This window comes from Takifugu flavidus, chromosome 16 (assembly GCF_003711565.1).
Source record: "Takifugu flavidus isolate HTHZ2018 chromosome 16, ASM371156v2, whole genome shotgun sequence".
NCBI classification, from domain to species: Eukaryota; Metazoa; Chordata; class Actinopteri; order Tetraodontiformes; family Tetraodontidae; genus Takifugu; species Takifugu flavidus.
The window spans coordinates 1233030-1248858 of record NC_079535.1 but is presented as its reverse complement, the minus strand read 5'-3'; the positions used below and the strand labels follow the sequence as shown (position 1 = coordinate 1248858).

The 15829-nt window shown below is 43.4% G+C and overlaps 1 protein-coding gene across 1 annotated transcript in view; it reads left to right on the top strand.

Annotated features, from left to right (window-relative positions):
* Window positions 1-15829, top strand: part of myt1lb (myelin transcription factor 1-like, b) — a 114624-nt gene that overhangs the window by 93254 nt on the left and 5541 nt on the right. Inside the window, 7 exon segments of the mRNA XM_057058135.1 lie at window positions 6229-6474; window positions 7966-8084; window positions 8580-8642; window positions 9205-9273; window positions 9963-10025; window positions 10157-10240; window positions 11664-11885. Coding sequence (XP_056914115.1) covers window positions 6229-6474; window positions 7966-8084; window positions 8580-8642; window positions 9205-9273; window positions 9963-10025; window positions 10157-10240; window positions 11664-11885 — 866 coding nt within the window.

Genomic DNA, 15829 nt, shown 5'->3' with positions numbered 1-15829 from the left:
AGGGCAGGATCTCCTCCTTGTCCCAGAGAAGGCACTCCACCTTTTTCCTGTTGAGAACCATGGCCTCAGATTTGGAGGTGCTAATTCTCATCCCAGCCGCTTCACACGTGGCGGCGAACTGATCCAGTGATCATTGGAGGTCACGGGCCGATGACACCAACAGGACCACATCATCTCCAAAGAGCAGAGACCCAATCCTGAGGTCACCAAACTGGACCCCCTCAACACCATGACTGCACTTAGAAATTCTGTCCATAAAAGTTATGAACAGAATCGGTGACAAAGGCGTAGACCAACCCTCACTGGAAACGAGTTCGACTTACTGCCAGCAATGCGGACCAAACTCTGACACCGATCGTACAAGGAGTGGACGGCCCGTATCAGGGGGCCCGACACCCCGTACACTCGGAGGACCCCTCAAGGGACATGGTCGAATCCAAGTCTACAAGACACACGTGGACTTGTTGGGCAAAGTACCATGCACCCTCGAAGACCCTGCTGATAGTGTAGAGCTGGTCCACCGTTCCACGGCAGGGCCAAAAACCACATTGCTCCTCCTGAATCCGAAGTTTGGCTATCCAGCGGACCCTCCTCTCTAGTACCAACTGAATTGACCTTACCAGGGAGGCTGAGGAGTGTGATCCCCCTATAGTTGGAACACACCCTCCGGTCCCCCTTCTTAAAAAGAGGGATTACCACCCCGGTCTGCCAATCCAGCGGCACCACCCCCGATGTCCAAGCGATGTTGCAGAGTCGAGTGAACCACGACAGCCCTACAACATCCAGAGCCTTAAGGAACTCCGGGCGGATTTCATCCACCCCCGGGGCCTTGCCACCGAGGAGTTTTTTGACTACCTCGGCAACTTCAGCCCCAGAGATACGAGAGCCCGTCCCCAGGTCTCCAGGACCTGCTTCCTCACTGGAAGGCACGTTGGTGGGATTAATGAGGTCCTTGAAGTATTCCTTTCACCGATCCACAACATCCCGAGTTGAGGTCAGCAGCACACCATCGCCCCTATACACAGTGTTGACAGTGCACTGCTTCCCCTCCCTCAGACGCCAGATGGTGGTCCAGAACCTTTTTGAAGCCATCCGGAAGTCGTTCTCCATGGCCTCGCTGAACTCTTCCCATGTCCGGGTCTTTGCCTCGGCAACAGCCGTAGCTGCACTCCGCTTGGCCTGCCGGTACCTATCTGCTGCCTCAGGAGTCCCACAGGCCAGTAAGGCCCGATACAACTCCTTCTTCAGCCTGACGGCATCCCTCACTGCTGGTGTCCACCAGCGGGTTCGGACATTGCTGCCACTACAGGCACCAACCACCTTGTGGCCACAGCACCAGTCAGCCGCTTCAACAATGGAGGCACGGAACATGGTCCACTTTGACTCAATGTCCCCGCCTTCCCCGGGACGTGGTCAAAGCTCTACCAGAGTCGTGAGTTGAAGCTCCTTCTGACAGGAGACTCTGCCAGGCGTTCCCAGCAGACCCTCACAATACGTTTGGGTCTGCCAGGTCTGTCCGGCATCTTTCCCCACCATTGGAGCCAACTCACCACCAGGTGGTGATCAGTTGACAGCTCTGCCCCTCTCTTCACCCGGGTGTCCAGAACATGCGACCGCAAATCCGATGACACAACCACAAAGTCGATCATCGATCTGCGGCCTAAGGTGTCCTGGTGCCAAGTGCATATGTGGATGCCTTTATGCCTGAACAAGGTGTTTGTTATGGACAATCTGAGACGAGCACAGAAGTCCAATAACAAAATACCACTCGGGTTCAGATCAGGGGGGCCGATCTTCCCAATCACACCGCTCCATGTCACATTGTTGCTGCCAACTTGAGCATTGAAGTCACCCAGGAGGACGAGGGAGCCCCCAGAAGGAGCACTCTCCAGCACTCCCTCTAAGGACTCCAAAAAGGGTGGATACGCTGAACTCCTGTTTGGGCCATAGGCACAAACAACAGTCAGGATCCGCCCCCCCCCACACCCGAAGGCGAAGGGTGGCTGCCCTCCCATCCACCGGGGTAAACTCCAATATACAGGCACTGAGCTGGGGAGCAACGAGAATTGCCACCCCTGCCCATCGCCCCTCACCTTCGGCAACTCCAGAGTGGTAGAGAGTCCAACCCCTCTTGAGAAGACTGGTTCCAGAGCCCTTGCTATGCATCGAGGTGAGGCCAACAATATCTAGTCGGAACTTCTCAACCTCACGCACCAGCTCAGGCTCCTTTCCCATCAGAGAGGTGACATTCCATGTCACTCGAGCCAGTTTCTGCAGCAGGGATCAGACCGCCAAGGTCCCTGCCTTCGGCCACTACCCAACACACAATGCACCCGACCCCCTTGGCCCCTCCTGCAGGTGGTGAGCCCACGGGAAGGGGGTCCCATGTTGCCTCTTCGGGCTGTGCCCGGCCGGACTCCATGGACAGAGGTCCGGCCACCAGGTGCTCGCCAACGTGCCCCGCCCCCAGGCCTTGCTCCAGGAGGGGGCCCCGGTGACCCGCATCTGGTCAAGGGAAACTTTGAACCATTATCATCGCAAAAGTATTTGCAAATATGCATTTCCAGCCTTGTGTGTAGCCAGTCGCACACATGAGCCTTGGATATGATCATGGGAAATAATAAGATGTACAAATGTCTCCAAAAACATCTGCTTATATTGATCTATATGTGTACTCTAAATGCCGGGCCGCTAGGTTGGATGTGTTCTTGTATGTGACTTTTGCTACACTCCCGCTGCTGATAATCCACAAATGCGTGCAGCGATTTGCAAATGCACGTGGGGACCTGTCTGTGTGTCACAATTTCAATACAGCTATTGTACATACCACCAGAGGGCATTAGGAACTTTTAGTAATAACAAAAACTGTCACGGACCAGCCGAGAACCTAAATGCGACACCAGAGTTTGGCTTAACACCGCTTTATTGTCAGAAACAGACAACGGACAGGATTCACCGGGGAGCGAGCAGAACAGAATAGTCGAGGACAGGCAAGGTCGAGATCGGGCTGAAGGCAGACAGAATTTACAGGGGAGCAGGCAAAACAGAATGGTCAGGAACAGGCAAGGTCAGAACCGGGCAGGCAAACAGGAATACGCTGGAAAGTCATCTGAACACGAATAACGATCTGGCAGGGAGCAGGTGTGCCTCCGGGGACTAAAAAGGGGGGCCTAATTAGTGTCCTGATGCACAACAGGTGCGCGGGGCGAAGCGACTCACGGGCATGATTGCCCACAGCTGTGACAAAAAACTGTTAATTTTGACTGTTGCTGTGCACTTTCTGGCTCTATTACCTTATGGTCATAATCACACATTTCAAAACAAAGAGCTGATCTGACCAGAAAATACAGATGGTGTTTTTTTGAGTGCATTATGTATTTTGAAGTTGGGCTTAAAGCAGTAGTCATAGCCTTTATCATTTTGTGGTAATTTCCACTGCTGGTATTGAGCAGTAAAGCTACAGTGGCAGACAGTATTTGTGGATCCTACACATAAATCTATGGTTGATGTGAAGGAGGTGAAGAACATGGAATCTTATCACCTGAAAGCTTTTTGTAAATGGTCACCTTGAAAATGACCATGTTGCTAACTTGCTTGCTTATTTATTTATTTGTTTGTTTGTTTATCTATCTATCTGTCTGTCTGTCTGTCTCACAGCTAAACTACTGTAACTGAGTGGGCAGAGGGAACCAGGGGACTTTCTAGTCAGAAGTTATGTATAGGCAAAGGAAGGTTATACGTATGTTTGGAAGCATTACAAACACTTATTGAAAAGCAGAAATACAATACAATGTCCAGCATATGCTGAAAACTGTTGCTTCCCCCAGTGCAGAACTGAAGACAGGCCACATCCATTGAGCGTGACCATAAACGTTAGAAATAAAATAAAAGTTATGTTATTAACTTATCAATTTTTTACTTCAAAAGTGTAGAAAATCATTTAAAAATTGTTTTAATTAATTAATTACTTAATTAAATTATTCTTTTGTGGATTGCATTAGTATTGCATTTTTCCTCAGAAGGCAATGCTGCCTCACATTATTCACATAATTTAAGTCAAAATGTAATTTGTTGCGTGTTCTTTTGTTGAGTGCATATCTTATTCAGGTAGACCAAATCTGCTATTTATTGGTAAGTGGTAGCTCAGTCTGTAGGGGGCTGGGCTGAGACAAGAAGATTAATGCTGGTGAGGAGCCAAAAACTTACTTTGTCACAATACACTGCATGAATACCTAGGTGGGTAAAATTCAAACCAGGAACATGCACTGTCATTGTCATTTGCCCATGCCAAAGACGATGGCAAAGAATGCAGTGACTGACTGTATCAAATGCAGCTGATAATCGAGCAAAATGAGAACCAATGAGTGTGCAGATGCTCGGGCTATTTTGGGTGTCTTTGTCATAAACAATAGGGCCGTTTCTGTGGAATGGCCGCTCTGGAAACCAGATTGGTTTGAGTCAAGTAGGCGGTTTCCTAACAGGAAGAGGAGAACAATAGTTTTCCACTTGAGTCGGAATGACAAAGAGTTTCAGGGAGCAGAGGTGTCACCTGAGCCTCTTTGAATGTGAATGGAAAGGTGCCAGTGGCAAGGAAAGAGTTGATCATGTGAGTGAAAGCCAAGGTGATGGTGGGAGCTCTTATCTGCGGGAACATGGTAAGGATGAGGTTCAGTGGGCATGTAGTCAAACAGCTACATGTTTATATACTGCATATATAGGTACATTTATACCTGTACATATATAAGAGGTTATATACCTTGCTCTCCATGAGCATGGTAAATGTGGGGAAGGAGGAGAAAGATTGCCGGGAGTATTCAGTAGGATGGCTACATTTTGGACATGAGGGGTGGGTTAAGCGTGGTTTTAAAGGTGGAGAAGAGTTTGTGTGTTTCTAGAAGAGAAGGAGGAAAGTAGAGACTCATATATCTCAGGATCTTCATGTGCACCAGATTTGTGCAATTTTCACTCTGCCACTCTCAGACTGGTGAGCAGTGTTTGAGGGATATCATCCAGTTGGTTAGATCTGCAGACAATTCTAGGATCTCAGGGTGGAGCAAATAGTATCAGCGTTATTATTAATCTCTAAAGGCAAGTATGTGCTCGAAGAGGGCAGACTGGAGGAGACCATGGAGAAAACATGGGTGGCATAGAGCTTGTGGAGATTGCAACCAAAGGAGACCATGGGTAAGGGAGCAGAGGACTGCTCAGTGATCTTTGCATTGAACTGAATGAAAGTGGTTGGAGAGCTGCGGGTGGGGGGAGGGGGGCATAACTGTGGGGATGTCTACAGAGCAGCCCCAAGCAAGAATGAGAACAAGCTCTTTGCCAGCTCTGTGAGTAGGAGTGTGGATCCGTGATAGGTCAAAAAACCTAAGGAAGTCAGCTGAGCTGGGGCTGTCTAAGTAGATGTTGAAATCCCTCAGGACAAGAGAAAGACATACTCAGTGTTACAATGGGTGACAGCAGTGTGTCAAACTCTGTAGCAAAATTGCCCTGTTGTCCTGGTGGAAGGTAGATAACATTGTTAAAATTGTTGTTGCTGCTGTTGTCTTAGAGAGACTAATGAATGAAAATACACTTGATCTGATATTTATTGGACATGTGCAGATTTGTGTAGCTCCATGAAGTTATGTCTCTATTTTTGGTTATGCAGCAGTCTAATTCCAATCACTGCTGCACATCCCTGCAACCAAACTCACCCCCATCGCCTTCAGCCCCTGGGATGTCAGCTCGCATTAGGCTCAGAAGCAAGACATAAAGTCATGTGCACAAAGCACTCAGGCCCAAAAATTACAGACGAGAGGAGAGGAGAGGAGAGGAGAGGAGAGGAGAGGAGAGGAGAGGAGAGGAGAGAATGGAAGGAGAGGAGAGGAGAGAAAGAAAGAATATAGAAAGAATAATTTTTTCAGCTACTTGAATTTTTTTATATTTCTCAAAACACTAGTAATCACCTGACTATTGTAATTGTAATGTGTGCCCAACTCTCATCCTACAATATAAGTGTTTGACTGAAATTTAATCAGAAATTCTCTGTCTCTTTCTTTCTCTTGCTCTCTCTCTTCCCCCCCTTCTTTTTCTCCATTACTGCCTCACTTCCTGTACACCATGTTAACCTTCTCCATCATCATCTTGTTGAACACAACACCAACATACACCAATTTTTCCCACATAATCTGATATGACTTTTAAACACCCTTTCTCTACACACATCCACAAACACTTTCTCAGAGTCCTGGTCTTGATGTTGATGAAAACGGTACACTGGACCTGAGTTTAAGCAAGCGCCTCTGCAGTGGTGGTAGCGGCAGCAGTGGTGCAGGGGATTCAGTGCTAATGCCTCTAGAGCCCATGTCCCCCCTACGGCAAGCAACTCTGCTGGGCTCCCGCTGTTATGGCATGGGGAATGCTGCCAGCTGCTGGGATTTGCCTGTAGACTACAGCAAGATCAAACATGTAGATGAAGACGAGAATGAGGTAAAGGGGGGGGGGGGGGGGGGGGGGGGGCAGGGAATGACACTATTGTAAAGTCTTTCCAAACCAGTGAGATAATATCTTATGTCTTAGTTTGAGGGCTCTTACTGATCGGCAAGAATGAATACTATGTTAAAAAAAAAAAGGAATATAATAATAATTATTATATTATTATGTAATTAATAATTTACACAGAAAACTACCTTGGATGATAATAATTATTATATATACACTGTATATGTTTTTTCAATTGCCTTGAATTGTTCTTAATGAAGCTAAGTACTGCTTCATAAAAAGAAAATACCATATTGTTGCTCTTTGCTCCAGATTTTCAGATCAGTTTCCTTAATGATCTGGTTGAAATAGAAAATGTTGGTGTGAAGGCACAAAAGGAAGCGATAAAGGTTTGGGGGACATATTATGTCATATGGGTAATTTTGTATTTTTAGGGCGGATGAAGCGAATGTATGCACAATGCTGACAGGCGGTGTACTTGGCTTCTCACATTTTAATGTTTATTCGCTTATTTTTTATCTCTCAGCCATTTATGAGGCACAATGATTCAAAGTCAAATGCTCAAATTGTTGTCTGATTGGCTTCAAGGCTTTTTACCTCCCTTTGTGCCTTACTGTTGTGCTTTGAATTATTAGGACTCCATATTAGGGATTCTTTTCATTGAAGCCTACTGGATATGTATGTTAATTGATGTAAACATGCCATGAACTGAGGAATCTTCTGCCTTTGTGTCATGCTTCCCACATGCCACCATTGTTTTTTTAGTTTTTGCTCTTCTGCAAAATGAATTATGCAAAATACTTCCTTGGGAGGGAACCAAAATACCCGCTCTTAACAAAAGATGCTGTGTGTATGTGGCACAATGCTGAATGTAAATATTCACAGGAGAGTGTCTGTTCACTGTCTCTTTGGGAGTAAGTCTGTGTGTATCTGCAATTTTTATCCCTAGCCTACTTTTTGCTGTGCATAATTGCATAATTTGACCTGTTTCTAGGTCTTTGTCTATGTAACCATTACTGTACGTATACTGTGAGAATGGGGCAAACAGAAAGGCAATTTTGGTTCCACAGCCTGCCGTTCCTTGGTTGCATGCAGTTCAAAGCCTAATGAACAGAGGCGCAGTATTGGCTCATATTGCCACCTACTGACACCTCGATGCAATGCAATTGTAGCCAGCTTCACACAGTCCTCTTCACAAAAGAATGCAAACAAAGGAATGCCCTACATCTCCATACCACAAACAAGTCCACCAAGACCATGCACTTATAATGGACATATAGCTTGTATAATATCTGCTGTCTTGAGAATATTATTTAATATTATAGTCTCCAAATCTTGGATATTTTTGGTCAGGTAAACAGATATCAGTTTGGGTTAGTGGTGCAGCCCAATAGCAATTTCTCTTCATCTCTCTCTTTCTCTCAATATGTTCTTCCTCCCCTTTGCATTTTCTGCCTTCTGTTCATTACATTATGTCAGGATGACCTGGACGCTTTCAAAGACCTGCTGGAGGACCGTTCCTACACCACCGATGTTCGCATCCCGAGCCCTAAACCCAAATTTGGCCAGTGCAAAGAGAACAAGAAGGATCTAATAACGTAAGAAAGCCCCTACTCTTCTAGTCTCTCCCCATTGACTCGATCTCACTTGCTGTCCCCCACTCACACTCTATCCCCATCTTTTATCATTGTCCTTTTTTATGCCAGGCCATCTTACCTTTTCTCTGTCCGTCACCAATCCACCCTGCTTTCTTGCTATATGACTTTCAGCTGAATTAATTTGTCTACATTAATCTCAGAGCTGGTGGAGTCCACCGATGCCTATATATGTATGCCTGTATGAATGAATGTATCTATGAGTGTGTGTATATATATATTACACAGATATATATCTATATCTATACACACATATAGTGGTCAGGATCCCACTCCAAGCTTATCTTATCTCAGTATTCACAGACAGTGAACAGTGAAGCTAAACTGGAAACAATGAAAACCAACAATGAAAAAAAATCAGAAGTCCCTTTTTTCTGTAATTACATTTTCTTCTTCTAATCTTTGGGCTTATAAATCTGTCTATCTTTCCGGTGGCAGATGTCCCACACCGGGGTGTGATGGAAGTGGTCACTTGACGAGCAATTTCGCCTCACATCGAAGGTGTGACTTCCTTTTTTCCTGGTGGACCCAAGTCAAGTTCTCTTTATTGTTTTCAGCTTACCTCAACTATGCTGTCAGATACCCATAGGCGAAAATTCTTATTTTAAGTCATTTCGTTATTTTCATCTCGTTATCCGGTGTAGTCACACTTCCAAAAAATGATCAGGAAGTGAAAATACAGACAAAATATAATTTTCAATGAAAACCCATATTTATATGTGTATGTCATTTCCATATATCTTCAGTAATTAGGCAATTATGCAATATATATATATATATTGCATTAAAACAATATGTATGATTTGAGATGAAGATAATTCACCAGAATAGGACCAGATCCCAACTTTTCTGTAATATTTAAAAATAAATATATATTAAACCAAGATAATGCTATTTAATATCATTCTAAAAGCTCAGTGGGTTACAATGCACTTTTTCCATTATAGATTGAATTAAATATGCATCTGTACACATCTTTGAATGGAGCCATGGTTTTTGTGAAAGGGGTTGAGGTGTTCTGTTGTTTTCAGTGTAACTAATGTTGGGCTGATGTATTTTTCAGTCTGTCAGGTTGTCCTTTAGCTGATAAAAGCATTCGAAGTATGCTGGCCAACAACGCACAAGAGCTCAAGTAAGGCGTGAGGTGACTCACAAACATATGCATTGTTGTTGTGTCTTGCCCACCGGGTAAGGTCAAAAGTCTTAAGTCTTCATAATAGCAGAGAACAATCACGTATCCTTTTTTTTAAAGAAAAACTGTCATATTGCTGTTGCTATCCTTTTAATCTTCACTGTCTATTATTTAGATTTTATATTATGTTGTGTCATTTATTTCTTATTAAGTAATAGTGCATTTGTGCATTTTCAGAGGACAAATTCAAATGAGAGTAAATTAACACATGGCCAGCAACAATTAAAGTCTCCCATCTTCTGAATGTCGTGATATTTTGTCTTTGTTGTTTGGTAATCAATCTTTTTTCCAATTTTTTTTTCTTTTTAATGTGCCTTTAATGAAGCCAGAAAATAAAACTGGCCTCCAGCAGCACAACTGTTTTGATAGTTCATTATTTAGTTCATTAATTAGTTATTTAGGTAGGTTGTTAGCTAGGTTGGTAGGTAGGTTTCACTTATTAATATGAAAAATGACACAAGGGCTAACAAACAGCGCACAAAATCTACATGCTGCACCAACATATTTTTATTGATTTATTGATTCAGTTATATACAGTTATAGTGACAATCAATCATATGAAATCCTGATTTTACACCAGTGATATGAATGATTTGCCCCATTTTTCTTTTTTTTTATTGTTGACCCAGATGCCCAACACCAGGCTGTGATGGTTCCGGACATATCACTGGCAACTATGCTTCACACAGAAGGTACAATGTGTAAATTCAGAGATGCAAACTGTAGATGCAGAGACAGTAGCTATGTATACATAACAATAATTACATATATAATACCATTATGCTTCAGCTGTATACATTGTATTTATGTAATTTATTGGCAGTCTCTCAGGATGTCCTCGGGCGAGAAAAAATGGGATAAAAATAATCCACAGTAAAGAGAACAAGGAGGACCAGGAGCCCATCAGGTACAGTTTGCATCCCTACGGTGTTTCTGTCTCGATCTTCCTGCAATTCTCCTCCAACTTCACTGGTTACTTTAAAATTTACTTCAGTATATTTGTGTAGGATACGCATGGTGAAAAATAAATGACTACTGCTGCAGTAGATTCACGGACAATTTCTCATTCTCTTATCAATTTGTTTTTTTTAATTGTTGTCATTGAAAGGACATTTAGTTAAGCAAAACTGTCAATTTGGTACAGTTGAGTCAGTGTGGTAGAGTGTTTTTACAAGTGACATTGGTCACTGACCATTCACTGACATTTTTGCAATTAATATTTTTTATTATGCTATTTAATAAAATTATTTCTATTTTACACACAGAATTTGACCTCTATATATCCCATCATTTTTACACACTAGTAGTGAACAACAAGCCCAGGAAGCAAAGGGAATTGCTCAGAGGCACCTCAGCCCATTAACCAGCCACCCTCCCGTTTCAAGACCAATTCCTTTTCTATGAGCCATGGGCTGCCTTATGGTAGTGTTCAGAGTCAAAACTGTCACTGTCCAAATATTTAATCAATCTTTATTTATATAGCGTCTGTTAAAATCAAGATTGTCTATAGGCTCTTTACAGAATCCCAGGGCCTGGCCCCCAACAAGCAACAGGATAGACAAGGAAAAACTCCCCTTTAACAGGAAGAAACCTTGAGCAGGACCAGGCTCATGTAGGGGGACCCTCCTGCTGATGGCTGGCTTGGTGGGGAAAGAGAGAAGGGGGAAGACAGATAGAGGAGACATTAGGCAGGGATCAGGGAAATGCATTAATTATAACAAAGTGCTGGTGTAGAAGTTGAGTGGGTCAGCGTATACCTATGAAGGTGGCTATACCTGTAGATGGATACAGAGAGGAAGGGGGGCAGAGAAACAACACAAGAAATAATATCATCACTGATCTACTTGGTGAGGAGGAGAGGAGAGGAGAGGAGAGGAGAGGAGAGGAGAGGAGAGGAGAGGAGAGGAGAGGAGAGGAGAGGAGAGGAGAGGAGAGGAGAGGAGAGGAAGCCGTGAATGGGTGACAGCCTGTCAGGTCGGCCTATAGCAGCAACTCACTAAACATGATAAATAGTCTGTCTAGAATAATAGCTGGAACTACAGAATTAGTGATAATAAGCTTTTTCAAGAGGAAGGTCTTGAGTCCATTCTTAAAAGTAGAGATGGAGTCAGCCTCCCGTACCTGAAAAGGGGGCTAATGTTTACCAGGATACCATAGAAAGAGACTCAAAAACAGAAAGCATTGCACAGAATTTATCATGCACTGTGATTGTGGGTTCAGAAAATTACTTCAGCAAAATGATTACCGGTAATTCAAAATAAAGATATTTGTTTGTCTTATTCAATGAGAGTTAAACTACGAGCTGACTGTATCACATTAAAACTCTTCAGGTGTCCAGTCCCAGGTTGTGATGGTCAAGGTCATGTGACAGGGAAGTATGTGTCCCACAGAAGTGCTTCAGGATGCCCCATAGCAGCAAAGAGACAGAAAGATGGTTACCTTAACGGCATTCAGTTCACATGGAAGTCTGGCAAGACAGAGGGCATGTCCTGCCCCACTCCAGGATGTGATGGCTCGGGTCATGTCAGTGGCAGCTTCCTGACACATCGGAGGTGGGTCTCTGGAGCATGCTGCAGGTACTGATTTAAGGTGAAATAATCCTAACACTGAAAAACATTCAGAGTTGTGTAGATTTATTTCTAGTTTTTATTAATTAAAGTGCGTCTATTTCCTGAAATGTTCTTCAACACACATTTATAAATACAGGCATACACTATATTGCCAAAAGTATTGCCTTGTCTACCTTCACACATGAAATTGAGTGACTTAATCCATGGGATTTAATATGATGTTGACTATGAGTTTGCCAGAAAAAGAAGCATAATTCATCGCTCTAGATAAACACATCTAGTGGCAGTGTATTTTACACCATCATCCAATGATTTGAATTGCACTTGATGAAGTAAGGCTTGGATGAAGCAGCTTAGCCATGACGTTCTCTGTACTGTTTTCGAGCTAATCTTAAGGTCATAGGAACTTTGGAGGTTTGCAGCTATTGACTCGACTGAGCCTTATGTGACCTTTGTGCATTATGTGCCTCAGCATCCACTGACCCCACACTGTGATTTTACCTGCCCTACCACTTCATGGATGTGATACAGTCTTTCTCAATCGCTTTCACTTTGTTCTACCTCTGCACCATAAGGCATTAATGGATCAAATCAACCGGAAAGGGTAGAACCAGAAACTATATAAATATATGACATGGAATGTTTCCATAGAGACATGTTTGTCAGTATTAATGTAAATGAATCCCAAACAAAAGACCAGTTGTCATTAACAGATTGCATTGAGTTCATTTCAACCCAGTTCACAGACGCCGCATCCTGACGATAGCCCTGAATGTAAAACTTCTCCAGTGAGCAATTATTCACTATCACGGGTGTTTGATTGAGACGCGAGAGTTAATGAATATAACGGCATACTGATCTTGATAGAAAATTCCTTTAAAAAATAAAGCCACACCATTAGTGCCTATATCTTAATTAACAATATTTCCTTGAAGGTTCTCAGTCATCCAGGTCATGGTAATTATCGTAGTGGAATCTTAGTGCAACTGGGCTGTTTGAGTTTCTTGAAGAAGTTTCAACTCTCATCCAAGAGGCTTCATCAGTTTTAACTGGCTGTTGGGGAGTTCCACATACTTATATTCTTCAGGAGTCATTAACACATTTGCAGCTTCAGTTACCTGGTTGTTGGTTTCTCCACCCCTCATTATGCAGGACATTGAAACTTCCCGTGACACAATGGGGTTCGTTGGTGGCCACGTGTGAATGGCCTCTTCTCCTCCTGGGGATGTTTTTCAAAACTTTATTGATCCCTTGGGATGACTCCCTCATGGAAATTTGTAATTCCAGCAGAAAATTTTAAGAACAAAAGAACAGAAAAAGGAGAAGCAAAAATAAAAGAATATCAACATATTAAATAATATAAAAAAACTATAAAGATAAAACACAAGTGTCCATTTCTGTGTAGTGTACTCTACATGCTCCTCCCCCAGTTGAGGAGTTGTAGAGTACGATGGTATGGGGGACAAAAGAGTTCTTGAGCCTGTTGGTCCAACACTTGGGGAGGAGCACCCTATCACTGTCCCGCATAATGAGAGGTGGAGCAACATCCAGGTAACTGAAGCTCCAAATGTGTTAATGGTTCCTGAAAAGTACAACTACCGTATTTTCACGACTATAAGGCGCACCTAAAACACTGAGATTTTACACCTCATAATACCTCATAATATTTTGCACCTTATAATATGGAGCGCCGTGTGTGTGGACTGAGTTCCAAAATCTGCTGTGCGCCTTTGGTGGGTGCACTATGGTAAACGCTCCGCCAATCGATTAAAAATGGCAATCGAGCAATCTTAGTGTTTTCGCTTTATGAGGCGGTGGAATCTCTCCATACGCGCGAGGACAACTGTTGCGCAGCGGCTGCCCGCGGATTACCAGGAGAGGGTGGCCATCTTCCGCACCTACTGCCGCGACAAGATAACCGCGCCCAGCCACATCACCAACATGGATGAGATCCCTCTGACTTTTAACATCCCTTTGACCCACAAAGTGGAGAAAAAGGGACCAGCACGGTGGTGATACGCACAACGGGGCACGAGAAGTCTTCGTTCACCGTGGTTCTCGGCTGTCAGGGAAACGGACAGAGCGCTGGATGATGGAAGGTGAACACTCCTTTACAAAGACTATGAGGCAGCGGCGGGCAAGTTATGCCACCATATGTGGGTGGATTGTAGACGCATGGGCTATGATACTGTCTTCATGTATTGTAAGAGCTTTCACAAAATCAACGCTGAACCGGAACCAGTCGGTGAGTCTGATTCAGATGATGAAGAAGAGGAATTCGGGATGTTGGACATTGAAATACTGCAGCTGTTTAATTCAGATACAGAAGATGAAAACTTTGATCGTTTTGTGGCGGAAGAATGAATATTTTGTTCAATAAATGTGTCGAAACTCACTGTTTTACTTCCATTGTCATTTTTACTGTATGTTTCAGCATGCGCCTAATAATACGGTGCGCCTTATGTATGTTTTAAATACAGAAATAGCACCCATAACTGAGGCTGCGCCTTTTAATACAGTGTGCCTTATGGTCGTGAAAATACGGTAGCTGGAACTCCCAAACAGTCAGCTCAAACTGATGAAGCCTCGTGGATGGGAGGTGAAACTTCTTCATGGAACTCCAACAGTCAAGTTGCTATGATTCAACTACCAGATTAACAATACTGTAACCTGGTATTAGGATTTTAGAGCTAGTACTTTTCTTGAGCTATGATTCAGAGACGGCAAAACTATAAGAACTAGCAGTACATTCCCAAGACGTTGCTATATCAGGTTTATGTAACAAACTATGGTTATTGACATTCAAATCAGAAGCAATATAACCAAAGTTACCATTAGCAGGTCCTGGGTTGGGAAGACCATTGCCAGAGATGAACATTAGGATGATTAACACATGTGGAAAATGGGTGTCAAAATACACTGCCTGGCCAACAAAAAAGTTGGCACCTGGATTTAACTATGCACATAGGTAAGAGTCTCATATTGGGCAAATACTGCATGTACAATTGTCTTCCCGCTGGCAAAAAGTTTTTTAACCGCAACTGATGCAAATAGTAGCTTCTCATTTCTTAAACAACCATGTCGAAAGACACATCCTGTGACCACGGTAAAGATATTAGTCTGCTTGAGAAGGGTCAGATCATTGACATGCATCAAGCAAGGAAAACATCAAAAGATTGCAGAAACTACTAAAACTGGATTAAGAACAGTGCACTATTTAAAAATTAAATAAAGGATAGCGGGGAACCATCATCTACGAGGAAGAAATGTGGTCGAAAAAAAATCCCAAATGATCATGATAGGCGATCCCGTAAATGTTTATTGAAACTGAATCCTTGAAACACAACACTAAAATTTGGGGCTATATTTAAGGGTGAAAGTAAGAGCATTTCCACATTTTCATAGCCTAAAGAAATCCATTAATTGGTTAGGCTAATGGGTGGGGGGTGGGGGGCGGTTAATTGGCTAGGGAGCATAAAGATGGGACTCTGGAGTAACGGAAGAAAGTCATGTGGTCTGATGGTTAAAGGTTCACCCTGTCCAGAGAGATCGGTGTTTCTGATGAGGTGATGCACCCATCATGACAAGTGCCTACGGTACAAGCCTGCAGTGCTATGATCTGAGGTTGCTCCAGTTGGTCTAAGTTCAGTACGATTATGCGCCCAGAAAATTAGTTCAGCTGACTGCCTAAATATATTGAATGACCAGGTTTTTTCTTGACAAGGACAATGCAGAAATTCATCGGGCTTAGACTGCAAAAGAGTGAGACACACGGTCCATCATTTTCCACTAGAAAGGCCACTCCTTGACCTCACTGAGAATCTTTGGGATGTGCTGGAGAAGGCTTTTCGCAGTGATCTGACCCTCAATACCAAGTTGTTGGTAAAAAACAAAAAAAAATCATGCATGTGACCTTTTTTGGCCAG